Here is a 27,774-nt window from a genome sequence, read left to right as displayed (position 1 = left end):
GTCAAATATCCATCAACAGATGAATGGATGAAGAAAATGTGGTATATTCATACAGTAGAATACCCATAAAAATAAATGAAATACTGATATGTGCTACAACATGGAAGAACCTTTAAAACATTCTGCTAATAGAGAGAAGCCAGACACAAAAGGTCATGTATTATATTCAACCATTAGTATGAAATATCCAGACTAGGTAAATTCATGGAGACAGAAAGCAGATTTGCCATTGCCAGAGGTTGGGAGAATGGCACTCTATCAAGAGTGGCTGCTTGATAGGCACAGGGTTTTATTGTCGGTGAGGAGGACTAATGAAAATGTTTGGAACTAGAGATGGTAGTCACATAACATTGTGAATGTACTAAATGACGCTTTCAAGTGGTTATTTTTATGTTATGTGAATTTTACCTCAATTTTAAAAAATTGCAAGTGACACTACATATACAAGTTTATTTGGTGGAAAAAAAACCGACCACCTGAATTAAAAAACAAACAAACAAACAAACAATCTAACCTGAACACTGAAAAACAGTGTTTTTTTAATTCTTCCCAGTTTAGGACGTTCTGCCAGGTTGTGTAAACTGTGCCCCTGATGAAGAAAGCATTCAAGAAACAGCATCAGATGAGTCAACCTGTAGCTAAAGACAATTCACTTGTCTTTAGAGAACACCAGCTAGCACTCAGCCAGATGCCTGTCTTCTAAGATTTCAAGTTTATTTTCCTTTTCTACTTCTTCTTGATTATGTGTAAAATCATACATTTTCCGAGGTACTATCAAGTGTCTAGGATTAGTAAATTCAAGGTAAAAACAATATTTTAGAAACTTGCTGCTGAAAAGCTTACAACTTGGTTAAAGTTTGTCACTTTTGGAGATACATTAAATAAGGCCATTGACTTTGTCCTCTGGCTCAATTATAACATACATTATCAAATTGGCAAGCTCTTTGGTGATTGTGAATTGCCAGTCAATAGAAATCTACCACCACTAAACTAAACAAAACTAAAAATGCACGATCTAGCAAAAGTTAGCTGCATCTGTTTTGGGCTAAAAAATGTCATATTGTATGTTACAGAGATCTATCAATTATTTTAAAAATCTATAATTATCATTATGAATCAATTGCAGTCATTTAATTTTGTGCTTTTAGAGTTCATTTAAAGTTTATTTAAAAAAATTAAAATGACAAAAATCTAGTTTGGGGGATGCAAGCAGTATTTTTTGTTTTTTGTCGTATTTCTCATAGTCATTTTTATTCGATTTCAACAGTCAATGTGAGTATGCTAGGCATTTTATTATTTCTTGATATAGCATATCAATAAATTTATCTTCATTACTTCATTTAATCCTGTAATCAAACTCATGATATTTGTACTCTTAAATTATCTCTGTTACATAGATGACAGTATTGAGGCCTAGAGATATTTCTAGATAATTTCTCTTAGGCTGTAAGACTGGTAAATGTTGGAGACAGGATAGCAATCTTGGTCTGACTCCTGAGTTTGTGTTCTTAACAATGAAGATTTTAAATTTTCATTTATTAAAACATGGGGGAAAGTCAGTAAGATGCCAATAACATTTATTTAAATTATGAATATTTATTGTTTGCATCATTTTTGGAAAGAAATACACACACACAGTATACATATATACCACTAGGCAACATTTTTCAATTTGACCAGACCCGCTTTTTCCAGAAATAATGAATGATGCCAAATCCCTCTGTTGAAATCACCAGATTGACAGAAATACCAATAAAATGAAGCCCATAAATACAGAAAACAATGAATTTAATTTAGTCCCAAAACAATATAAGAAAATAGTCCTAACTAAATCAACCAAGCATTTGAGAAAGTTTTACTTTTACCTACCAACAAGCAGATTTATTGCTGAGAAAAAGCAACCAAATTAACTTCCATCTTTCCTTCCATTCTTTATTTTTTTTTTTTTACGGCCATCTTTTCTTTAAATTTCAAAGCTTGGACTGAATGTTAATATGGTGTCCTTCCTTTTTTCTAGTGTAAATGTTAAAAATGAGTCAGTCAGATGAATGTTTTCTTATTTAAAAATTCCTTCAACCATATTTTAAACTCTTTATCTCAGGGGAAAAAAAAAAGGAGAAATCAAGAAACATAGCCAAAAAACAAGAAGTGAGTAAGAACGTTCTCATATCTTTTGAGCATTTGAGAGTGGAACTGATTGTGAGCATTTTTACCTGGGCTGACTTTACCTAATATGATGAATGGCCAGAGCTTCAAGTTATGGAGATTCATTTGCCTTTTTTCTCAACATAGATAATTTGCTTATATTTAAATCATCGTTTCTTTGCTCTTCCCCAGGAGATGTAACACCTAAGAGCTTGTTTACTCATTTACCATCTCTTTTCCCTCTTGCTCCAGGTTGGGCTCTGTTGGCCTTGAATCCGCTGTCCCCCATCCTACTGACGGAAGCACCGCAGTGGCTGTGGAAGTCTGCCGGTGTCCACCAGGGTACATTGGCTCCTCCTGTGAAGTAAGTGCGCAGGAGTAGAGCCTCAGTGCACTCTGAGTTCCTTCAACATGACTTTCAATAAACTAGTCTAAAATAAGCTTAGGTTTTCATCAATGACTGCACAAATGGTAGTGTATTACTTAAAGAAGAAACTCTAATGTCTGCCAAGTCATGGCTTTCAAAAAGAGTGTTGCTTGTATAATGTCATCTTGAAATTGTGTTTCTTTTGGAGATATATTGCCTTATGACATATAGCTAAAAATCTGATGTTTCTATAAATATTCATTTTATATTTAATCTGTTGATAAAATAGGATGAATGATAGCAGAATGATATTTCAAAATATTTTTCCTTCATTTCCACCTTTGTATTTACCAGCAATTTAGCACTACATCTTTTCTTTTCTTTTCTTTCCAACTTTTCCTCCAGTTTTTCAGTCCTGTGTACCACACTCTTTCTCTACTTTATCCCTAAGGATACAACCAAATCACAATCATCTGAAGGACTCAATCTTTAAGATGTCAAGAACATGATATATGGAAGAAATACCTTAATCTGGAAAATTCCCTATGGGTCTTTAATTTGTTTAGCACCTAAAGTTTGAGATATTTATTGTTGTCTCAGTAGTCTAGATTTATAATGAGATTAATGTTTCTTCCTTAATACCACAATGTGTCATATTAAGGTAATAACTTTTTTTTTTTACTTTTATGTATTTTCTTTAGGTGGTTTGAAAATTGATTTTACTTGAAATCTGGTCAAAAAATGTAAACACTATTTTCCTGATAGAGGGCATGGCTTGCAAATAAGTAGGAGGTTAAATTCTTTATGAATGGTGCCTTTAAGGGATCATCTGAGTGTGCCAAGATGTTCCACTTCAGCACACTGCCCCATTATGCCATTTACAGAAATACTCTAGGCATTGCTTTGTCAGTTCTCTTGTACTTTAAAATAATGCATGCTTCCAGGGCTTAGAGTCATATTCGTGACAAATGTGTTTTATTTAACTGGGCTTTAGACTTACCTATCTAGAAATAAAAATAAATGTATTTCATTGAAGTACTCGCTTTTCCAAAAAATCATATAGAGAAGAGAAAAATAACTAAGGAAATGAATTAGCTCTGTCAACCCAAATTTGATTTTACATCTAAAATACATGCTGTGTTTTATGAAACATATTCTTTTATTAAGAGCCTAGCAGTTTTTATTTCAAACCAGGAAGCTCTCTTTGAACCTTTAAGTTCTTATTTCAATTAGAATAATAAGTACCTTGATCCTATTCTTGCTTTAACATTTATTCCTACTTTGCTTATTCTCAGTACTATTCATCATCTTTTATACAAATTTCAAATGCCCATTGAATGTAAAATTGTCTGAATATTAGAATTATTTAATTGGCTATGCATTTTGTTTCTTCTCTTTCTTCAAAACTATTTACTAAGACTCTTTGGTAAATTCTGCACTAGATTCCATGGGGATCATCAAGAAGATTACATCATAATCCCTGTCTTAAAAAGCTAACAATCTGTTTAGGGAGACAGAATAAATACCTATGAAAAATTGAATCATAGCACTATATGATTAGGGCACCAGTAAGTGGTACAGACCGTAAGTGCAATAATCATTCAAAGAGGTGAGTGATTAGAGTGGAGAGAGATGTCACAGAAAGTCTCCTAGAGTGGAAAAATCTCACCTCGGATGCTAAATAATGGTGACAATTAGGTAGGAAGAGAGAAACAGGAGAGTATGGAAGAGTCAGAACAAAGAAGCAGAGGAGAGATGAGGAAAGCTGCCTGCGCCTCTCACACGATAATTGTTTGATAAATACAGTTACTTCAGAATCCATAAAAGAATTTAGTCGAATCAGGAGACAATGACTTCTGGAACTCAAGTTTCTCTCTGGCCTCTCCTCTTCATTTCTTCTACTGTCTAGTAATTCCTTCTTTTCTTTATCAAAATTTCCTATCCCCAGACTCACTGTTATCTATTCCTATCCTTTCTTAATTTCATTTGCTTTTTCATTGAGTTTCATTGAGTTTCATAAGGCCAAGCATCCTAGTTTTGTTGTCACTAATGCCCCTGGACCCTTTAAAAGCTGAGTAAACTCCAAAAGACCATTAATGTCTTAATTCTAGCCTGCTAAAAAAAGGTCAGGACTCAATTATAAAATCATTCTCTTTTGTTTTGTTTGGGGCTATGATATTGATTCAGAACCCTTTTTCTCATTTGTACTTTTTATAAATCCCTCCACAGTTCATCTTTCAAATATTGTCTTGCTTTCCTAGTGTCATCATAATTTATTTCACTTGACAAGTGAGACAGGTGAGGGAGTGAAAGCAAAGTTGGGTAGTGAAAAAAAGTGTTTTAAGTCGAATATCAGTTTCCTCTTCTCTATGATGAAAATATTAACCACTTCATGGAAGTGTTCATACTTTCATTTTAGCTAACAGATATTGGTGGCCATACATTTTGAGACAATCAAGACCCCTGACCTGGAGGATAATGTGATGAACCATATAGATATGGTCCCTGCCCTCAAGTGGGCTGGACAATATACCAGAAAGAAAATTTAGATAAATATGAAGAAAATAAACAGGGTGCTTTGAGAGAGGTACTGAGAATGAGTATAGGAAGATGAGATGAGAGGGACTACATTATGAAAGGTGGTCAGGAAGGCTTTCTGAGGTAGTAGCATCTAAACTGAGTTTCACGTCAACTAGGTAAAAGGAGCTGAGGAGGAAGTGAAAGGGAGTTTGGAGTCTGCAAGGACCTGAGAGAAGGTAGGTATGGCTGGAGCTCAGTAGGCAAGGGGGAGAGTGGCACTAGCTGTGACTGGAGGAGTTAGGCCTTTTCAAACTTTGCATGCACGATAAGAACTTGAGGTTTTATTCTAAGTGCAATGGTAAATCATTAGAAAGCTTTAAACTGAGTGGTGCCATGATCTGAGTTACATTAAAAAAAAAACATTATATAACTACAGTATGAAGAATGTATTATACGTGGCAAGGATAGTAGGAAGGAAAATGGTTAATATACTACTGTGGTAGAATGTAATGATGACAATGGTTTGTTAGGATAATGGCAGAAGATGTAGAAAGACATGTGTTTCTTCTAAGTATATTTTGGTAGTGGAACCAATAGGTCTTACTGATGGACATGCCATGGGAGAGTTGAAAGAAATAAAGATTTTAAGAATGAGTCAGATGATGAGCTTGAGCAATTGAATGTGGTGCCATTTACTGAGCTGAAGAAAATTGGGAAAGGAAAAGCTATGGTGAGGAAGATGGAATCAGCAGTCCATTTTAGAAATACTAGATTTGGAAAACCTATGACGTGTTTGTCAACTTTCACTTGAGAACATGCAGTCTTGAACTCAGAATATCTGTCTAGTCTAGAGATATGTATTTGGAAGGAATCATCAAGTAGGGGACTGAATAAAATGACCTAGGAGAAAGTGTGGAGGAAGAAAAAGGAAAGTAACTAAGCCCCTAGGGGTTCCTGACAGTGAGAAGTGGGTCGAAGCAGAGGAGACAGCAAAAAGATGGGGTGGAAATTGGGACACTGTCATATCATGGAAATTTTGAGGGGAGGGCTTTTGAGGGAGATAGGAGTCAACTAAACCATATCTTGATGAGAGATCAGATAAAATGTCAATTGTAGAATTATCCATTGGGCTTGGCTACATGGAATTTGCTGACATGGACAAGAACAGTTTTAATCAAGTGGTGGTGGCACAAGACAGATTCGAATGGAAGGAAGCGTGAAGGGGATATGAGGAAGAACAGACATTTTAGAGCAGTCTTACAGAAAGGAAAAACAGATAGGTAAATGGAAGTTATGTGATATTAAGGAAGTAATTTTGTCTTTTTTTCTGGTAGCTAATTATTAATTTTAATACGATACTCAATCGTATTTTTGAGCTGATAGTAATGAACCAATAGAAAAGAAAGCTATTACTGATGCAGCACAGAGAGGGAATACTGGGAAGACAATAGATACTGGAGCACAGATTACAAGTGGAGTGATATTCCTTTGAGAGGATGAGAAATTCTGCACATCACCCCCATTGTTCCAGAGGGGAATATGCCAAATGGAGATACATACTTAGGCTTGTGGACTTCATACATATATATATATGGAGAGAGAGAGAGCACTTACTAATGACAATTCCATGAGTATTTGTCCTGTAAGCAGTAATCAGTTCTTTCCCTGTTATCAACCCCTTTAATTTCTACCCACTTTTGGATATGTAGCTTCACCAGTTTTTAGAAATACAGATTACATTACAAAAGCTCTTCTGTAATGAATCTAGAATGGCAAAAATTTTTAATGAGGATAAATTATTAGGAAGGGTTAGGAAATTGACACCTTTTTTTTGTACTGCCCAAATTAAGAGGAAAGTTGCTTTTGTTTTCCTTTCAGATATGAAGTATCAGCTCATTCTTTTTTTATGTGTTTGCTATAGATGTTCAAATTTAAGAGTCCTCATATCCTGAGGCAGAAGGAACATTTCCAGCAATACACAACACAGTTTTATATACTTTATTACTTCAGTGGCTTCTCTCTTGTTTCCATTTTCAACTGAAAAAAAAAAAAAAGGCCTTTTCATGATATATTCTGTTGTGATAACCCTCCAGAAATATAGTAAATAAACCACAAAATGCAATTTTAACTTGAGGGAGATTAGAAGCTCCTAAAGGGCAGTGATGTTTGTCCCCCTCACCCTCCTTATTTTGCATCTCATCCAGTTTGTGGGGACCCCCAGAGAAGAGACTTAAACATGATGATGGACTGAAGGCCAGCACTGATACATACATACTCTAAGACCCAAATATCCTTTTTCTAATATTAATTTTATTTTTATACGATAAAGTGTGTCAGACTTAAAAAGCAGAGTCCTAGTAGAATAATGCCATAAAATAAAATATCAAGAGAATGTATGGTAAATAAATCATAAACTACTTTATGTAACTTGAGAAAGCATAATAGGATGGAGGAAGTTGAGAATGAGAGGTATAAATTATTTATGTGTAGAAGACAGCCTTGTGTGTGATCAAATGTGAGAGCAGGGTGCTACCTTTCTTCCAAATGATTGCAAAGATTTTCTGAAAGTGACAGAGTTAAGGACAGTTTGTATGTGGGAAAGGGAGTATGTTCCAGAGGATCCACAGTCCTTGGGACGACATTAGGTGCTCTCTTAGGCTAAGGTTCTGAAGAATCCATTTATGTCAACTGCTTTTTTTCAGTAACTTTTCCTTCCATTTTCTTATCTGTACTTTTTACTTTGAGACTGTCACGTTTCAACTCTTTATATCTCTGCTTTATTTTACTATTTCAGAAGAGACATCAAGCTAATGCTTCCTCTAATCTCATACCTGCCAATAACACTAAGGTCAGTACAAAACCCGCGTGTTAGGAAGAATAGCTCTGTAGCAATGTTTCAACAATGGCAGTGCTTTGACAAGCACATTTGCTGGGTTTGCTACCTAAATATTTTCCTTTATCTAAAAGGACAAAAAAACAAACTTTTTAAATATCCCTGAGACTAACTTGAAATCTTATGTTCCTTTCAGTCTTGTTGGCCTAGGCACAGACGCGTTAACGGTACCATTTTTGGTGGCATCTGTGAACCCTGTCAATGCTTTGGTCACGCTGAATCTTGTGATGATGTCACGGGAGAATGCCTGGTAAGTGCTTTCTCCTTTGGGGATGCTGATTGAGAGGGCTGAAATCAGCTCAGTAGAAACTGCAATTCAATTACTACCTTTGGGACCTAAAACACTTCAGTCAAGAAGTGATTTGATGAAGAATAGCTTTACATTGAACTGAGTTGGAAGCTGAGAATGTCCTTTCGTATGTGGTCTCCCTGACTAACAAGTATTAGAAAGCGTTTATTCATATTAGTCTGAGAATTGAATTAGGATCAGATACATCATAATGAAACATAACTAATGACTGGGATACATACCTACCATGAGTATATATGGTTTCCATCCCTTCCAAAAATCTACCTAAGAAGACTGTACTTACTGTATCAGGAAATGATGTGTATCCTCATAATACGAAAAGTATAAAATATAACCTCTGTAATAGGCATAATTCAGGTTTTTTTCACTTTGAAAATGAGGGCACACTGTATGTTTTTGGTTTTAAAATTTTAGCATTTAACTAAATAATCATATGTAGATTAAAAATTAATAAATAAATGTGGTACATATTCACCAGAGCTGCTTACTCCTACAATTAAGTCTCTACTTGAACCAGAAAAAAAAGCTTTGCAAAGGGCAAAGCGCTTTCCATCCTGCTAGAAAGCCTTTGGATTGGAGAATTACGCTGAATAGACCATTCTGATTAACTCAAGGGCATGTTAGTTTTATATTGCCTGACATGGCATGAAGCTTGAAACAACACTTCTCATTTCATTAGTCTTGCAGAAACACAATTTGAAATGGTGCCAATTTAGGAGGATATCATACTCTCATTTCCCTGTAGAATTTAAGGCAGGCTCTGTTATCTGTATTTCTTAATGTTCTCTCTTTCCTTTGCTCATTCTTTCCCCCCACCTTTTTCTTCTACTTAAAAGCTTCTGGGAAAAATCCAAAATGAAAATTCAAGGCTTTTGTTTCAGTGTGATTTGGCATTTAGGTTTATTGATGTTCTTTCTATTTTCTCTGTAGAAGATTTTGTTTAATTGCATTGCAGTATAAAGCACGATAGTCTTAACTTGTGAATCAGTAGATTTTTCAAATGGCGTTGTTATGAGTAGAAAGACTAAGTGATTTTTTTTTTAATTATACAATGAGTCTTTTAAAATGTACCTTGGGAAAAATATAGTTACCTTTAAAACACTTCACTAACATGCAATAGGAAATACTCAGCCCGGAACAGATATAGATGTGCTTTATTTAACCCTAAAAAGACCAAAATAAATATATCACAATACCAGGCTTATGCTTCTGATAGTAACACTGTATGTTGAATTCATTAAGTCTAAAATCATGCTATTGGTTCATTTGGTTATGTGATATTTCTAAGAATGAAAGCCTGTTGTTTTAGAATAAAATAGTTTCATTCAGCATAATTTGGAAAGGAAGTAGAGAGAGGATCTGTGTTTATCTGAGGCTTTCTACTAATGAAATCTAGTTTATTGACTTTATTTCATGGACAAGGAGATAGGAGGCCACTTCAAATAACACAATGAATCTTACAGAAACTATTTAAATGTTGCACACCAAAGGCATTCATACTGTTCAGCTGACCTGCATTTTAGCTTCTTTTTAATTATTTATATTTTTCCCTAAATTAAACAGAAAATTTATGAAATTTACAGATAAACTGCTTTTCAGTTTGGCTTTGAAATCTAATTAGAAATGAACTGAACTATTTTTTGATATTGGATTGAAATCCAGACCTCTGTCATAGTGTGGACCTACATAAGAAGATCATTTTAACTCAGGGTACATTTGAAGTGACCTAGGAAACATTCAAAGCCATAGGGGAAGATTGCATACTTGCTCCTTGTCACTGTTCTTGTGACGAGTGATGTGAACAGACATTTGAAAGCACTTTTGTAGCAGGACACCTGTAAAAATAACCAGCCCATCAGAGTGAACCTTTCATCTTTTTCAGTTTGGGTTTCCATTGTATTGCTGTCTAATACTGTTTTATAGTTTCAGTTGCAAAAACACTTGAGTTTTAAGATTAATTTTATTATTTCCATTAAGTGAAATACGACAGTAGGAAATGTAAGGAACTTCTACATGTTATTTTTCTTTTAAATCAGTAAAGAAAAGCGAGGTCTCTGGGTTGTACAAGATTTTCAGCTGAGTTTTAGAAAACTATTTTCAACATGGCTAAAACATAATTGGTTTTATGATCTTATTTTTTAAAATCCCTGTCTTTGAAGATATAATTTTGATTGTGTCAGTATGATAATGTGCAAAGAATAGTGCAAAAAACGAACTAATATGAAGGTGAAATGGAAGAGGAAAGCCAGTCATCAAACTGATCTAATGTGTTGCACATCCCATCCCAATTACTGTTATTTAGACAAGTGTTGGTAGTGAATTTAACATCTTTGCTACTTTGATAGAAAATTGCTAAATAAATTTGAGAGAGAATTCTAAATACCTTGAAGAAAAATCTATTTTCAAGTATCAGCAGATACTAAAGAATTACCTATTCATTTGTAGTTGATGAAACTGTCATGGGATTTCAGAACTTGAAAACTTCATAAATTATGATCTTTAGTTCCTACATTTTACAGAATGTAAGCAAGTGGTCCAGATTTAAATTACTGGGTTTTAACTTAGTATCTTCTACTCAATAAAAAGTCTGTCCCTTTCCCCAAGGAATTTAACAAGCTATGTTCAAAAGTGTTTACTTAATGTCTGTTTGTTATTAAATCCATTTACTAAATGTAGTTAAAATTGAGCTTCTTAAAAAATATGCTGAAATAAATAATAATTCAGAACTTTTATTAATTCAAGTTAATTATCCCACTGTTCATCCAGATTAATAAAATTTTATTTTATGCTTAAAATAAATTTATATTTAGCTGTTAGCTATTTCCTCCACATGTTTGGTTATTAATGATAAAGTTAAAGATTTTGAACCCCAAACTGTGATAGACTCTTTCAAAATGAGAAAAAAAATAGAATTTTATATGCTTGTAAAATTAGAAATGTATTTCAGTCACAATGAATCTATATTGTATTATATTTAATAGACAGTAGATACATTTCATTATATCATTGGCGTTTGAAGACGTTATGCCTACATGATACCAAAACATCATAAAAATTTATCAAATGGTGTTATTGGAAGCTTTCTAGACAATTTCATTGGTTGATTACCTGATTGTTCACCTTTACCAATCTTGATGAATTTTGTAAAGACAATGTTAGTTGATGAATATACTTTAATTAATATGAAGAAATGGAGATATAAATTGTTTTATTTTGATTTTTTAATTTTTAAAAAGGACATGGTTCCAAAAATATGTAATTGGTAGAAAAATGCCATTTCAATTTTAAAAAGCAATGTCTGAAGGAAATTGTTATGTGCCTTGTGGTTTTATTATATACTAGTATACATTTTTAAATTTTTCACTATTCTCATTATTTAATTATGCATCAAGCAAGCCCCTCACAGATGTAATGCATTAGCCCACATCATCAGAGACTTCTGAGGTAAGAGGGCCATAGTCTCAGAAGATTTGTGTGAGCCACAGTTCTCTAAGTCAGCAGTTTTAATCTGAACAATTGATTTTTACCTAAAATCAGGTAGTTTCCATGAAACAAATGTTATTAAGACTCTAGGACTGTATACATATACACGCACTCACAGTCATGTATATTTCCTTAAGAAAAAAATTAAAAACCAGAGGAGGAAAGGATTGCATAAGATTTGCATAAGGAAAAAAATTATAATGAATTTCAGTCATCTTTTTGTAAGTACGCATATGCTGAAACTAGCATGTAGTTTATAAGCTAGATATTAAATTAACTTTCAATGCTATTTCCCAGCTGTAAAATTGACCGTTTAATGTGGAAAATTATGCTTCCCGGCGGGGAACAGACTAATGACTCTGTAGACCTATTTTTGGTAACGTGTTGATGCTTGAAATCAAAATAATAAACTCTGATGTGCATTTCTTCCTCAGAACTGTAAGGATCACACAGGTGGACCTTACTGCAATAAATGTCTTCCTGGTTTCTATGGTGATCCTACTAAAGGAACCTCTGACGACTGTCAGCCCTGTGCCTGTCCACTCAATATCCCATCCAATAAGTGAGTAACAAACTTCTCTCATGAGTTGGGAATCCAGTTCTGCAAGTGCATTTTTGATATAGAATTTACCCTTTCTCTTGTCACACATAAATAAATAATAAATATGTGCATGAATTTCTCGGGAAGATAATATGAGTTTTTCTAAATATAAAATATTTAAAGTTATAGCTGTTTACTCTACAGAATTTTTTATATTTCAGCTCTAGTTTGGGAGATTTAATATCTAAGACAGAACTCAAATAGAATTTCTAAAGCAACTCCAAAGAACAGACATATGTTATATAAACATAGACGCGTATCCACATGCACACACACACAAACACACATACACACACATAAATAATAAAAACACTGCTAATATAAATGCTACTCATTTGGGTCCCGGTCACATTCTATGTATTTGTGACTCTGGGGCAAGTCATAAACCTCTCAAAAAAGTAAAATAAGAGGTTGATCTAGTTGACCTTTAAATACCAATTCTATCCCTCAGTTATCATATGGTTAATCATAGTATCATATATGTTGTGTATATATATGTTTGTCATATTGAAACAGTTATAGTGGTTTTATATTATAAGTTCTATAAATATTGAAATATGGGTGTAATTAGCATCTTATTTTGCATAAACTACAGCTTGAAAAAGTTTAATGCAAACTTCACACAATTTTTCTATTCATTCAGATTTCTTTCTTTGTTTTTTAAATTTTCTAATTGTTCACCTAAAACAACCTTTTGTAGCAGGCTTTTAAAAGTATATATTTTGTCTGCCCTTCCCTTTACATTTTAAGAGAACACTGTATTCTAGCTGCTCTAATTCGCTTTTCCCTCAGGGCAGCCATTCCTTACGCAAATACATAAGCAAGACCCTGAAATAAAAAACATTTTTATTTTAATGAGGCATATTATGTTGAACAATAATCAATACTTTGTTACTAGTAAAAATTGTAAATAACTATAATTTTAAATCAAAGACTTTTTTGGAATATTCTTAAGGGTAAGCTTAGTGCTTAATAAAATTCATATTATATTATGTTCTTTCCAGCTTTTTCTAAATACTGTAATAATGCTTGCAGAGCAATAATTTTTGTGATTTTTAATGGAATTTATCAGTGACAGTCTTTTAATGTGAAGGTGTTATCAAGTTATATACTCTGATGTCTTACTCAAGATATTCCTAACAAAAATGGATTTTGTTACTAGAGTCCAAGAATACTACAAACCAAAGGCTCTGAGAATTATTCTGTCATTAAGTTTAAAAGTCCTCATTAGAGCTAGGCTTTAGCCCACATGAAATCGTGGTCCTCTTCCCCAACCACCTTCCTCCATCAGCATTTTCCACCTTAGTCATTGGAAAAGAAGAGAAAGAACTAATATTTAATAGAAATAGACTACTACATTCTAGGCATAGGGTCAAACGCTGTATTTAGTATTATTTTATCTTCAAAAACAATGAGTGAGAGGATATTATTCCTCTCATTTTATAGATTAAGAAAAGAGTTTCTGAGTGGGACAGGGCATTATAGTGCCAAATCTGGAGCTACAATGCCTTGATTTACAATGTTGTGTTTCATACTTTCTAGCTGTGAAATTCTGGGAAAGTTACTTAAACTCTCTGTGCCTTAATTCTCTTCTCATTAGTTGGGATAATAGGGCTCTCTCATAGGGTTGTTGTGAGAATTACAGAAACTAAAATACGCAAAGCACTTGAAACAATGAGTGAACATGGTGAGCCCAAAATGAGGGCTCACCATTATTATTAAGTAATTTGCTCAGTCATAAAATACTGAAGTATCAGATTCGGAATTTTAAGTTTAAAGTCCATGTGCTTTCCATTTCTCTACAATCTGAGGGCTTCTTTAAAAAGCACACTGCGTTTTAAGTGATAACATTAAGAGACTTAAGTGGGAAATGGGATAAAGTACAATAGTGATCAGAAGTTGCACCTCTTGGGGAGTGATGGAAATGTTAGCTATCTTGATTGTGGTAGTGGTTTCATCAGTGTAGCTATCAAAATTCATCAAATTATACATTTGAAATATGTGTCATTTACTGTACAGGAACCATACCACAATAAAGGTGTTAAAAAATAACTTAAAAAATCGTGATCAAAACATTCTCAGAATTTAAGGCATGAGCCTGGGTGGTTACAAAACTGAAGCTCCTTTAGCAACCAGGTATGTCAGAGAAGAGGAAGAAGGCGAAACAGAAATCTGGAAAATAATGAATATGTTGGTAATAACATGACACAAACCTAGCTCTCTGGTGTACTTGTGAAGGGTTAGAGCAAGCAATGGAGAACTGACTCATGGCGGAATGGAATTCTCCAGAACCATCCAATTTACACAAAACTTTCACTGAGGAAAACAGAGGGGTGGCATCTGGCCTCTCATCTGCATTGCACTCCTTCTCAGCCAAAATGTCAACGGCATTAGCACAGCTGTCAATCCAGCAGAGCTGGCCATTCATAGCACCACATGAAGCCTAGCCTAATACATTTACAGGACTGTGTAGCTGAGGGAGTATGTAGGCTTTATAAATTTATTCTCAAATTGGACCATTACCATAAATGCAGAAGAGCTATTAGAGAGACAACTTTGCTTGGGTAATTACAGACATTTGTGACCCATCCTTCTCTGTTTACTGTGCTTCTCCTTTAAAATGGATTCTAATTGTGTTCCTGAAAGAAGAGAGAAAGTCAGCAAGTGTTAAAGCACCATCCATCAGTCCCAAAGGGATTGAGGTCTCAGTGTCCAGTGATAGTATTCTCTTAAGTACGTGTCTTCTAATGTGGTATATTATGCAGATCTTGATTCTTTAAAATAAAGACAACTCAATAATAACAATATCAGGTACACCAAATATTTAAAGATCCTTTAATTTACAAGGTGCTTTCACTTACATTAAATAATTATTAAATTATTAAGTAATAATTTTTTTCTTAGAAGTAAAATTGGTAATAGAGTGTAATGGCTTATTTTAAATTCCAACTTTAAATGTGGCATTTTTACAGAGGTTTATACCCGATACCTTGTAAAAACCTATAATGGAATATAATCTGCAAAAAAACTGAATCACTATGCTATGCACCTGAAACTAACACAATATTGTAAATCAACCCTACTTCAAATAAAAAGTGGCATTTTTATAAGTAGAAAGAAGGAACACTGATAATCCACTTTGTTTAAAAGTTCTAGAAGTTTGTGTTCAGAGCTATTAGGTCTTTTAAATTTAAAACAACTTTGAAAATTAACATAGTTTAGCTACACAGTTGTGATGAGGAAAATTCATTTTAATCTAATAACCTGATTTTTTATTCACTAAATAACGGGGCGCTTAATGACTTAGAGAAACTCTCCTTTTAAAAAAGTTCTTTAAAGGTCATTACTCTTATAATCTGAGTTAGAAACTCTGAGGAATAAATTGAATAGTCACATATTATCCAGAAGATGGAATTTGAATGTTCACAGGTTATTCAGGAAAAAAAAAATAATTCAGCTAAAGGTTGCTGCAACCTTCATCTAGAAGTGTTAGGCTTAGTGATAGTTTTGCCTTGTGATTTATCTATTTAATCCCTGGTCATAAATCTTATAAATCACAAGCATTTTGGCTCCAAATTTCTTAGATAATATTGCAAAATAAATCAAATGTGTAGGGAGATAGAGATAGATTGGTATAATTACTATGATGTATGAATACAGACAAGCACATAATATTTAAATTATACGTATATATCAACTGCATCAACTATATACAGTGTCCACTGCTTAGCCTTCTCATCTTGGTGATGTATATATTCTAGCTATAGATTGTAACTAGGTAGTGAAATTTATTTCTAGAGAAGCAAATAAAAATGTAAATGTTTCAAATGTTTTATATTCATTAATTTCTGGCATCATATAGCTTATAGAGTAAATATAATGTGAAAGAGACACATGATTGTCTGGCCTTGAACACTTACGATGTGTTTGAATAAATAATGTTATTGAAATCATTATAGACTTTCATCAGTTATATAATAAAATTAGAGATATTCTTGGCACGAGACTGGACGGAGGGTAGGCCCTTAAGTTCTATCTGTTAACATCATTGTGAATACTACTTCTTTCTGTGCATCATAAATGCTAAAATTTAAACTTTTGAAAGAATGGGCCACTTCTAGAGCTGACTCTGAGGCTCACTCAAGGGGCCACACTGAATTATTGTTGTTAAATTAGTACTTGTAACAGAGAAATATAAATATTCTAAGACAAAATAATATTTATAATAAAGTTTCTTCAAAAGAATATTAAATAGTAAATTTAAGGAAACATTCTTTAAAAATTTTAGAGTGTGTTAGATATTTCAGGGCACTTTACTACATATTATTTTGTGTCCACATAGGTGATTATCATGCATTTTACTAGTCCTGTATACCAGAAAGGAAACTAAACTCCAGAGAAATTCGAAGACTTGATGGTGATCAATCAGCTTGCTTGTGGCAGAACCAATATTAAAACCCACATATTCTGATTCACCTTTCTGCGTTTCTTCCAGTGGGGCTATAGAAATAGAAACAATTGCAGAGACATTGAAGAGAAGAAAAAAAATAGAACTTAATGTTAGACAAACCGTGAATGTCCATTGTAAAAAATTGCTCTAGGGTTTGGCAAAGCTTTGCTTACTCAAGTGTAAGAGACTAGAGCAAGATGAAAAAACTGCCACTTTGAATTACTAAATTAGTAACTAAATACCCTATGCTACTTTACTTACTAAATGAGTAACTAAATACCCTAAACATTAAACAAATCAACATATATTGGCAAACATTTTTAATTGTTATTAAATTGTATCTATAATTTATTGTGGCACTTTCCCAAGTATTTGCCGTCATACTTTATCAGCATGAAAGGCTTTACTCAGTAGATTATATGATCCCATTTTACAGAATGAGAAACTCAGGTTTAGAGACAGAAAATAACCCAATTCTAATTTACAAGATTCATTTATGGACATTAAGTCAGATTTCATATTATTTTGCAATGAAAGAAATATGTGTTTGTTTAATGGTTCTACTGAAAATAAGTAGAACGGAGATCATTGAACTGAAAGATGAAAAGACTTATGGAGAAATTTCAAAAATTTATGTGGCTCAAACCACAGTGATGAAGTCAGATGAGTTTCCCCTTCATTTTCCTCCAGCTTAACTCACAGTAGTCCTATAAAGATTTAATAATTCTTTTATTTATTTATTTTTAATTGAAATATAATTGATTTACAATAGTGTTTTAGTTGCAGGTGTATAGCAAACTGATTCTGTTATATATATATATTTTTAAGATTATTTTCCATTATAGGTTAATACAAGATAATGAATAGAGTTCCCTGTGTTATACAGTAAATTCTTGTTGCTTATCTATTTAATGTTTGATAGTTTGTATCTGTTAATCCCATATTCCTAAGTTATGCTTCCTTTCTCCTTTTCTCCTTTGGTAACCATACATTTGTTTTCTGTATCTATGAGTCTGTTTCTCCTCTGTATATAGATTCACTTGTATTATTTCTTAGATTGTACATATAAGTGATATCATATATTATCTGTCTTCCTCCTCTTTCTATCGGCCCTCCGTTCCCTCAGCAGTTACGCTTGGACATTCTCATGACCCTGCCCCTAACTTCCTCACTCACTGATGCTTTGCAGCATCTTATCCCTTTTGGTCTCTCTTCCCTACCCATGTGTTCCAGGTAACAATTTAACTAAAAGGAGCCCTGCTCCTGTGTTGTATATGCAAACATAGAACATGTCCTGATTGTCTAACCCGTAATAATGGAAATTTTATGCCAATGATGAAAGAATTGATTATTTCATATCACATCACAGAAACCAAGAGGAAATTCAGTTCCCTGTTGACCTGCCACTATCAAATGAACATACTTAACAATATATACACATACACATAAATACACATATGTATATATGCATTTTCTTAAATATGCATTTTGATTTTATCTTTAGTTTTTTTCTCTTTAATCTTATTGCATCTTTTATCTAAATATACATATTTTGATAGATGGGATTAAATACTTTCTGGAACAAACCAAATTGTATCTGCATTTATATATTCACAAAGATAAATACATATACATATGTTCACATACATATTCATATATATATACAAATATATACTTACTTATAAATGGATCATTATAAATATAAGAATCTATGCTCAGCCATTAAGAAGGACTATTTCCACATGCAGATCCTTACTGTTTATTCCAGCAACAGCTTTCCTTCCTCCTCTGTTTGCGGAAAATGACTGCTGTTCTTAGATCTTGTGTGTCTTCTGTGGCATGGAGTGGATAATCCAGGAAGCTGAACCCTCCCTCTGCCAGTGTAGAGCTGGCCAACTAGAGTTGGATGACATAATCTTGGAATCACTTGAAGTCAACAATGATCTTACAGTTTCTTCTTTCTGTCACAGCACAGTTAGCGTCATATATTTGCCAAAATCAACGTTAAATTGCTGCATTTGCCCATTCAAATTCTAGAGACATTTTTTATTGTATATGTTTATTTCTCATTTTAATTTTTTTTTTTGCGGCTGAATGCTGTCTTCCCCATAGCTATAACCACAGTTACAGCAGTAAGGAAGGGAAACCTTCTCAGTTATATTCTTTATAGAATATTGAAGCACACGTACAGATATATTTTATGAGAAGGTTTTGTTTAGATTTATCATGTCAAGTAGCTATATTATTATAAGTTTAGACTCACTTAATTCTTACCAATAAAGTTGAATGCCAGTATTTGGTTATTGGAGAAAGAGAGCGTCAAGTTAGAAATCAAAAGTTTTGGATCCTATGCTAAATTCTCCTGGAAATTAGCATATTGTTTTGAACAAGAAAAATTATGTCTGCCCCGAACAGTTCACAGGACTTTGTGAAAATATGATAGAATTATTTGTAAAAAGCACTCTAAAAATGCAAAGAGTTAGTCAAATCTGATATATTGTTATTGCTTAATTTTTTTCTGAAATGACATTGATTTTTGTCAGTGAGTACATTTTGCTTTACTTCTGTATATTTAAGAGTTTGAAATCTATTTTATAAATAGTTTTAAAGTGTAGAAAGCCTTGTCAAGCTCCTTGGACGTGACTTATGGTAAACTAATTTAGGATTTAAAAAAAAATTGGTAGGGTTTTCTATCAATCATTTAGTCCCACATGAGTGGAAAACGTAGGGCTTCTAGTTAAGTCACTTTCTCCATAGCCGATGAGGTAGTTAAAAGAATGCCAATTTTAAAAGAAGACATAGGTGCATCCTAGAGATTTGTCAAAATCCACTCCTTCCTTTTATGTCTAAAAACAATAGCAAATCACAGGATGGGGATGAAAAAAAATTCTGTTCCTTTTCATTTTTGTATGTGCCTCTTCTCTTCAGTGCAGTCATACTCCTGCCAAGAAAATTGCCCATGGGGACTTCCCTTTGGGTCACGGGTGGCTAGCCACAGGTTGCTTTCTGAAAGGTGGTTCTCCTCCCACAGACCACAGGCTGGGTGTGACTTGGTTTTGCTGCTCGTGGCAGTTACTAGAACCCCTTACATGAAATCTTTTATCTAAATAAGATATGTAAACTCAAGATACCTCAGACCAGGCTCTCCCCACTTAACCTCAACAGATTCATTTAAACTTTCCACTGCATTGAAATTTTTTAAATTATGAACTATGTAGTTTTAATAGCTTGCTACTAAAACAAAAAAAACCCCTAAGAATTATTAAATCATAAAAAACAAACAAGCCAATCAAAAAATGAGCAGAAGACCTATATAGATATTTCTCCAAAGATGACACAAATGGCCAACAGGCACATGAAAAGATTCTCAGCACTGCTAATTATTAGAGAAATTCAAATCAAAACCACAGTGTGATATTGCCTCATAGTAGTCAGAATGGCTATCATTAAAAAGTCTACAAATTACAAATGCTGGAGAGGGTGTGGAGAAAAGGGAACTGTTCTACACTGTTGGTGGGAATGTAAATTGGTAACTACTATGGAAAACAGTATGGAGGTTCCTTAAATAACTAAACACAGAGCTACCATATGATCCAGCAATCCCACTCCTGGGCATATATCCAGAAAAGATTAAAACTCTTATTCGAAGAGATAAATGCACCCCAGTGTTCACAGCAGCACTATTTACAATAACCAAGATACAGAAACAATCCAAGTGCCCATCAACAGACATTGTTTTAAGAAGATGCAGTACATTATATATTATGTAATACATAACATATATATACAATGTATACATAATGTATAACACACATTATGTATATATAATGGAATATTACTCATCCATTAGAAATGAAATATTGCAGTTTGCAGCAACATGGATGAACCTAGAGAGTATCATACCAAGTGAGGTAAATCAGACCAAGGAAGACAGATAATATATGATATCACTTATATGTACAATCTAAGAAATAATACAAATGAATCTATATACAGAGGAGAAACAGACCCACAGATATAGAAAACAAATGTATGGTTACCAAAGGAGAAAAGGAGAAAGGAAGCATAAATTAGGAATATGGGATTAACAGATACAAACTATCAAACATTAAATAGATAAGCAACAAGGATTTACTGTATAAACACAGGGAACTCTATTCATTATCTTGTATTAACCTATAATGGAAAGTAATCTGAAATACATGTATATAACAGAATCAGTTTGCTATACACCTGCAACTAAAACACTATTGTAAATCAATTATATTTCAATTAAAAATAAATAAATAAAAGAATTATTAAATCTTTATAGGACTACTGTGAGTTAAGCTGGAGGGATATTATTCTAAAGCAGTACTCATGATCTGATCCGCACAAATGTTAAGAAAGTATTCCAAAGTCACGCAAGTGCCAGGAGCAGAATGATCTCAGGCCTTGCAGTGTTTAATTTGCTGTTCTCTCTTTAATTCATTTAGCCATCAAGCAAGCCTCTACTGAATTGTCCTGTCATATGTAATAGAAAATAAATTTAGGGAAAACATACTGGGAGAAAGATTAATTGGGGACATTTCCTTTTAAAATGGCAGAGCTGCAGAACTTACAGAATTCAAAACAGTTGCTGGCTCTTCAGAGAGCCATTGTGTTACTCTTGGGGTAAGTATTCATGCATGAGGGGTGTCTCTCACAAGGCAAAGAAGTATGGTCCAAGTCAAACATGTTGATGGAGGCTGAAACTAGCACATAATTGACCTGCTGGTTCCTGACTTGATGTTCAACTCTGTTATTTCAGACCCAAACTGGAAATACATGCAAAGAGAGAGGTAAACTTTGGAATATGCCAGAAGATATGAAATGACAAGATGTTTGGTTTTATTATAAATTTAGGCAGAGTATGCATGAAGGAATCTCATCTGAGAGCTTTTCTGAGATTCCATTTGTGTAGACAGCGTACCCATGAGGTCCCCACGGGCAGCAGCCTGTACACACACATACACACACACACACACACACACACACACCAGTGACAGGGGTACTGGACAGAGACACCCCATCACCACCACCACTTCCACTACCACATACTGAGTTTTCCAAAATCTCTAACAGATTTCTTCGGGCTGCTTCAAATTCGGAAGGATTTGGCTAGAGAGAAAGTGCACAAGGCTGTATTCTGCTCGGCCTGGGGAATCCCTAATAAGCAGTTGTACAGTCCCACTTGTAACCGATAATCACGGACCCAGAACTGTCAAAAGTCAGTTAATAACATGTCACAGGGATACTGCTCTCCACTGGGCTGTGTTCACATCTGCAGAAGTAGCACTGCCGTTTCATTCTCCATTGGCCAGACCCTAATCTCCGTCTGTGAGACGAGAATGACTAGCTCATACCCTTCAGTCACAGCAGTGTTGGAAGAAGAGAAATAAAAATGTGCTGCTAATGGCTTTGTACCTGTGTTTCTTCCTTGTCCCTGTCATCCCCCAATGACATCAACATAGCTTTAGCCCTACGTGCCACTTGGACCGAAGTCTTGGATTGATCTGTGATGAATGTCCTGTCGGGTACAGAGGACCACGCTGTGAGAGGTAAGCACATACTACACTGTCTTTCAACGTGATTTCCACCTTGGGAGTTATCAAACCACAGGCGTTATCATCCTTTGCAGTAACCCAGAAAAGCCGCTACACTCAGTGAGGTGAAATAAAGTTTCTCACCACACTTGTCAAGCAAATGCATTATATTTTTATAGTTTATTTATTCTCTGGAAATTACTCTATAAATCTCCATTCGCTCAGAGAATGTTTGATTAATGTTTTAATCTTAAAGGTTAGGCATTAACCTGCAGTCTTTCTAGAAAGTATTGCTCAAGTGGAAAGTCGTGCACTTTAAGATTTATCTTACTGTCTACATTGGCACCATTTATTTTTCATAATTAGCTTTTTGTCCTTAAAATGTGGCTTAAATGTGTAGTTCATAGTTCAGCAAGAGGTCCATAATTTACCTTACATATATTTGAAAATCAAAACAAAAGGTAAATTATTATCATGATTTATATCCTCTTCTAATTACTTCTAAGCCAGTATTTTAATTTCTGTTTATTTTACTAAGTTACTTTGCAGTGGAGCCATGGATATTATTTTATGTAATTTGTGTGATTATTTTTTCTTCTGAAATCTTTTGGAGGAAAAGATTCTTCTGTATTTTGGTCTCACTGAAAATGGTCAATGATATCACTGACAAACACCACAGCATCTCTCTGGGTTTAGCACTGAAAACATTGCCCTTTGCTGCCATCACTGGGGGTGGGGGGAGCTGGCAGAGGAAGTGACCTGCTTTTTCCCAGGATCACCAAGGCTGACGCCACAGAGGGCTTTTTCTGCCTATATTTTCCCATCCTCTTGGCAGCCATCATCCCTATTTCAACCAGGCTGCATAAAGTTAATGAAGCAAGAGCCAATCACCCAGAGAGAATTTAGCCAGCAGCTAGCTGGCTGTGGACAATGTGCCAATGACAGCTCCTAGCAGCAACGAGTACTACTTGTGAGTATGGCAGCATCTGTAAGTTAATGATGGAGGAACAGAACTGAAGTAAGGATTTATTTGCAATCAGGAAACTGGAAGTCTTTGATTGTGTTAAGAAAAAATAAAAAAGGAGGGCACGTGTATATTGCATTCCATAATAGCAGAACATCTCATTGCCAAGACATATTTACATCAAATGCCTAATCCCCCTGGCTCACTACAGGCAACCTTTTTTTTTTTTTTTTTTTTTTTTTAGCAACTGGAAAATGACAGCTGCTCTGTCATACAAGGCCATTATATCCACTTTTCTAGGTGAGCTTAGCCTCTGATGTATTTATATTGCTTTGCTTCATGATACGTATTTTTCTATACACATTAAACAATGGTTTCTGAACCATTTGAAATTTACAATCCTACATTTTATTTAACAGACATTTGTTTTCCAACTACCATGTGTTAGGCACGGGGCTAGACAAAGGCTATAAAACAGATGCATTCTACCGTCCTTGCCCTCAAGCAGCTCACATTTTTAATGTGGGTGAGAATAATTCAGTGTATTCTGAAACACATTCTAATATGAATAATAAAAATCACCAAGGAAAGAAATACCTGACAGGCAGGATGATTTCCTGTCTAAAATCTTCATTAATCTGATTTTTTAAAAGGTGGAAACGTGCACATGCAGCTCATCAAAGGGCCTATGTCGTCTGACTCGAGGGTTTCCCTCAAAATTAGCACCACATTGTAAATCAACTGTACTTCAAAAATAAAAACAGAACTCTGAAGCTATAGTAGAAATAACAGTAATAATCTAAATCTGTTATTGTGTAGAAGATGTGATATTATGTGGTCTTATTTTGCTAGCCAAAATTTGGACTAGGGTTTTCCCGGAATATTTAGGGTTTATCATTTCTCTGTATTTATATGAGCCAAAAAGTCTATTAGATGGATCCAGAATATTAAGAGAAACATTTTTTAAGATGGGCAGGCTGAAATGGAAGGGAGGGAGAATAAGGGTCAGGGTAAGAAGAAGATACCGGTCGCATTGAAAATCTTGTAATCAGAACTATTCTGTGAATGATTGGTGTAATCAGTTTATGCACATCATCGACACAAAATCAGCATTGGAAAACTAAAGCCATGTTTCTCGAGCTGTAAATTATCTTGGAATAGAGTTCTGTGATCACATAAGTTTGGGAAGCATCTATTAGCATGTTAAAATTTCTGACCAGTTCTGGAATGAAGAAAATCACTTCAGTTTGTTTACCTCAGCGTTTTCTAATCTTATGTGACCATAAATCCCTACTTTTATCATATAGCAAGAATGCATCTCAGACTATGGAGCTCAGGTAGATGGGAATTATAAATTTATATTTTTAATCTCAATTTAATTTCTATTTTGAGATCAAATTTATATGTAGGAGCTGTGAGAGCTTGGACACATAATCTCAGTCAAGTACACTTTAAACTTATCCAATGTTGTATGTCAGTTATATCCCAATTTTAAAAATTTGTTTTAAATTTTTTTCTCTTCTCTCCCACCCCCACTTCCCACCTCTAACTTTGGTTAGAACCAAAGTTCAAGCAAGCTTACTTAGTACCAAGAGGCTTGAACACTCGAGTGAGTGTGTGTGTGTGTGTGTGTGTGTGTGCGTGTGTGTGTGTGTGTGTGAGAGAGAGAGAGACTGTGTCTGTGTTTAGGGCAATGGACATATGGTGGGGCCAACCAGTCCTGAATACTTCATCCAAACCTGTTTCTGCTGACCTCTTCCTTTTTCCGGTGCCCCTGATTACCTTTCCCCTCAGGTCTAATAACTCTCTGCAGTACTTTCCTACCACCTGTGGGGGCACAGGGCTCGTTCTGCTGGTTTCCTTCCACACTGGGATCCACTGACATCTCTACTCTTATCATTTCTCCTCCATCTGCCTTTCTAACTCCATCCATTTCCTGTTCGGGGATGAACTGCAGGAGGAGGTGCCACATTCACATAGATGGAGGCCAAAGTCCAGAAGGTTCCTATGTTTCTGCTTCTGTCCCTGTTGGATCCCTTCCCTCAGTCACGCAGCACAGATGGCCTTGCTGCTTAAATTGAGGGAAGGGAGAAACATCGTGAACAAGAGGGTGGCAAAACAAGATATGACAAAATAGGGATCGATAGTCTGTCACAAGTAGGACACTAGTTACAGTTTCCAGAAACTTTTGCTTAGGGCCAAAGCACTCATACTTTGAAATATGACTGCTTTCATCTTACTGGGGAATGGTTTAAACAAAAGTAAAAGAAGAGGGCCAGGGGTGAGGGGATGGGATATTCATCTTGACACTTGGCTAAAATTCTAGGCTTTTACTGTCTAGAGAAGAGGAGTAAGAGAAGAAAAAGTAGAAAAATAGACAGTATTTTGAGGTCAAAAAGAGATGAGTGTTGGGGCTTCAAGAGAAATTAAAAAGGACATGGAGTAAAAAAGTGAGCGGTAACTGAATCACTACGCCATACACCAGAAACTAATGCAACATTGTAAATCAAATATACTTCAATTTTTAAAAGTTTTTTTTAAAGTGAGCTAAATGCTGATAATACTTGCTCTACTGGGCACTAAGCTACTTTCTGAGTAAGTTCTGAATATGGAGCCTCAGCCACATAATCACATTTCATGGAGAAAGACGTTGACTGTGGCAAGTTCACCCAGCGAGATCCATAGGACCAGAAGAAACTTACTGGGATACATGGACCCCCCTAAACCCTGTCCCCTCCTGGGGTGGCCAATTTTAAGTCCTCCCCAAGTAAACAGAGAGAGGTCAAAGTCAACACTAGCTTCACAGTTGCCACTGAGAATGCAGAAGTTATCTGGGCTCAATTGGTTAGTATTTTGGAAATTCACCTACAGTTTTATCTACGTGCTTTATATTCAGTGTCAGAGAAGTTCCTTCCTGTTTCTTTTAAGTTGTGGTTCCAAAATCCAATTTAGGTATTCTCTGCTTCAGAAATTGTCTTGATGCTGAACCAAGTTTAATTGTCATCTGATCACTATGCTGGTGAGAATTTCTATTCATGGTTGAGTCCCCTTGAACCCTGAGTGCTGGTTGCAAAGCATGGGGTTTCAGAAATAAGAGACGGTTATACTTACTTGGTAGTATCATTAGTAAAATTGTGACTACACGTGAGGTTTCAGAAATGTGCTCGTCTGTAGTTGTGCATTGTGTACACTGTATAAAGGTACTCAACCAAGGGGGAGACTGAGAGCTTGAATCCAGCGTGTCCTCTTCTTGCCAATACACTACTGAGCTGTGCTTGGGTGCCCAGCCATGTCCACTTGTCTCTTCATTGTTCTGAATATGCCCACCGTTTTTTTAATTTTCAGAAAGGCACCATATAAGCAGCCACACTCCCTCAGTCTTTAGCTGGTTCGGTCAAATGGGAGGTAGTAAGAGTACAGCATGATTGCACAGCCACTCCCATTTATATTCCAGTCACCTCCCCTGTGCCTTTGCCAATCCTGTTCCCTCTGCCTGGAAGACTGTAGCTCTTCTACCCCTCTGTCTAAGACTAACTCTGCCCGACTCTTTAAATTCAGCTCTATTGTCTGGAAAGGGCACTTAATGAATCCTCATCTGAGTTAGCTGCCCTTTTCTGTGCTTCCTTAACAGTATTTGCATGCTCTAATAGTTCACTGCGACATTTTTAAGTACAGGTGACCCTGGAACAACGTGAGGCTTGAGGACACTGACCCTTGCAGTTGAAAACCATGGGAAGTTTTGTAGTTGGCCCTCTGTATCCACAATGTGGCATCTGAGGATTCAACCAAGCTTGGTTCATATAGTACTATAACGTTTACTGGAAGAAAAAAAAAATCTGTGTATAAGTGGACTCCTGCATGTTGTTCAAGGGTTGACTGTGTATCTTTCTTCTCCGTGGGCTGTAGTTTGAAGACTGTACCTTATTTATATTAATATCATGTAAAAGTGTTCAGTAGATGTTTAAGGAAGGGTGGGAGGGGAAAAAAGCAAGAGCCTTTCTAATTTGCTTAGAGAGATTGAAACATTGTGTTCAGTGTATAGATAGTAAGAACCTAAGCCACAGATTTTAGCCAAAAGTTACTGAAAAAATGATGGAGCAGAATGAGGTAAGAAAAAAGTCTCGCCAATTTCCTTTCTTCCTCTCGTTGTTTCTTTGCACTTCTGCCATTTTCTCTCAGAGAGAGAGAGAGAGAGAGAGAGAGAGGTTCCTAGGTTATCAATAGAAATAACCATATTACATAACTAGATGTGTTACCTACGTTTAAAGGGTCTTTTTCTAAAATATTACAGTTTGATTTGAAAATAAGTTAGTGAATGTGTAAAGGAGCAGTGACTTTGCCATGTCAAGTTGTCCATCTCTAGTAAAAAAATCAATAAACTCTGTTTAAAAATGTCATCCTTCTGCCTTACATATGAAAATGAGAGGATTTGAGATTTCAAAGTACAATTTGTTTTGGTAGAGTGAAAATCTGAAAA

General features: G+C 35.0%; 1 protein-coding gene across 1 annotated transcript in view; it reads left to right on the top strand.

Moving 5' to 3' along the window:
* LAMA2 (laminin subunit alpha 2) overlaps positions 1-27,774 on the top strand; it is a 520,519-nt gene that overhangs the window by 285,896 nt on the left and 206,849 nt on the right. Inside the window, exons 15-18 of the mRNA XM_031456303.2 lie at positions 2,398-2,509; positions 8,062-8,175; positions 12,153-12,280; positions 22,262-22,348. Coding sequence (XP_031312163.2) covers positions 2,398-2,509; positions 8,062-8,175; positions 12,153-12,280; positions 22,262-22,348 — 441 coding nt within the window. The remainder of the gene's footprint in view (positions 1-2,397; positions 2,510-8,061; positions 8,176-12,152; positions 12,281-22,261; positions 22,349-27,774) is intronic.

Source organism: Camelus dromedarius, chromosome 6 (assembly GCF_036321535.1).
Source record: "Camelus dromedarius isolate mCamDro1 chromosome 6, mCamDro1.pat, whole genome shotgun sequence".
Lineage (NCBI taxonomy): Eukaryota > Metazoa > Chordata > Mammalia > Artiodactyla > Camelidae > Camelus > Camelus dromedarius.
The sequence above is the reverse complement of the archived record's forward strand: the minus strand, read 5'-3'. Positions and strand labels throughout refer to the sequence as shown.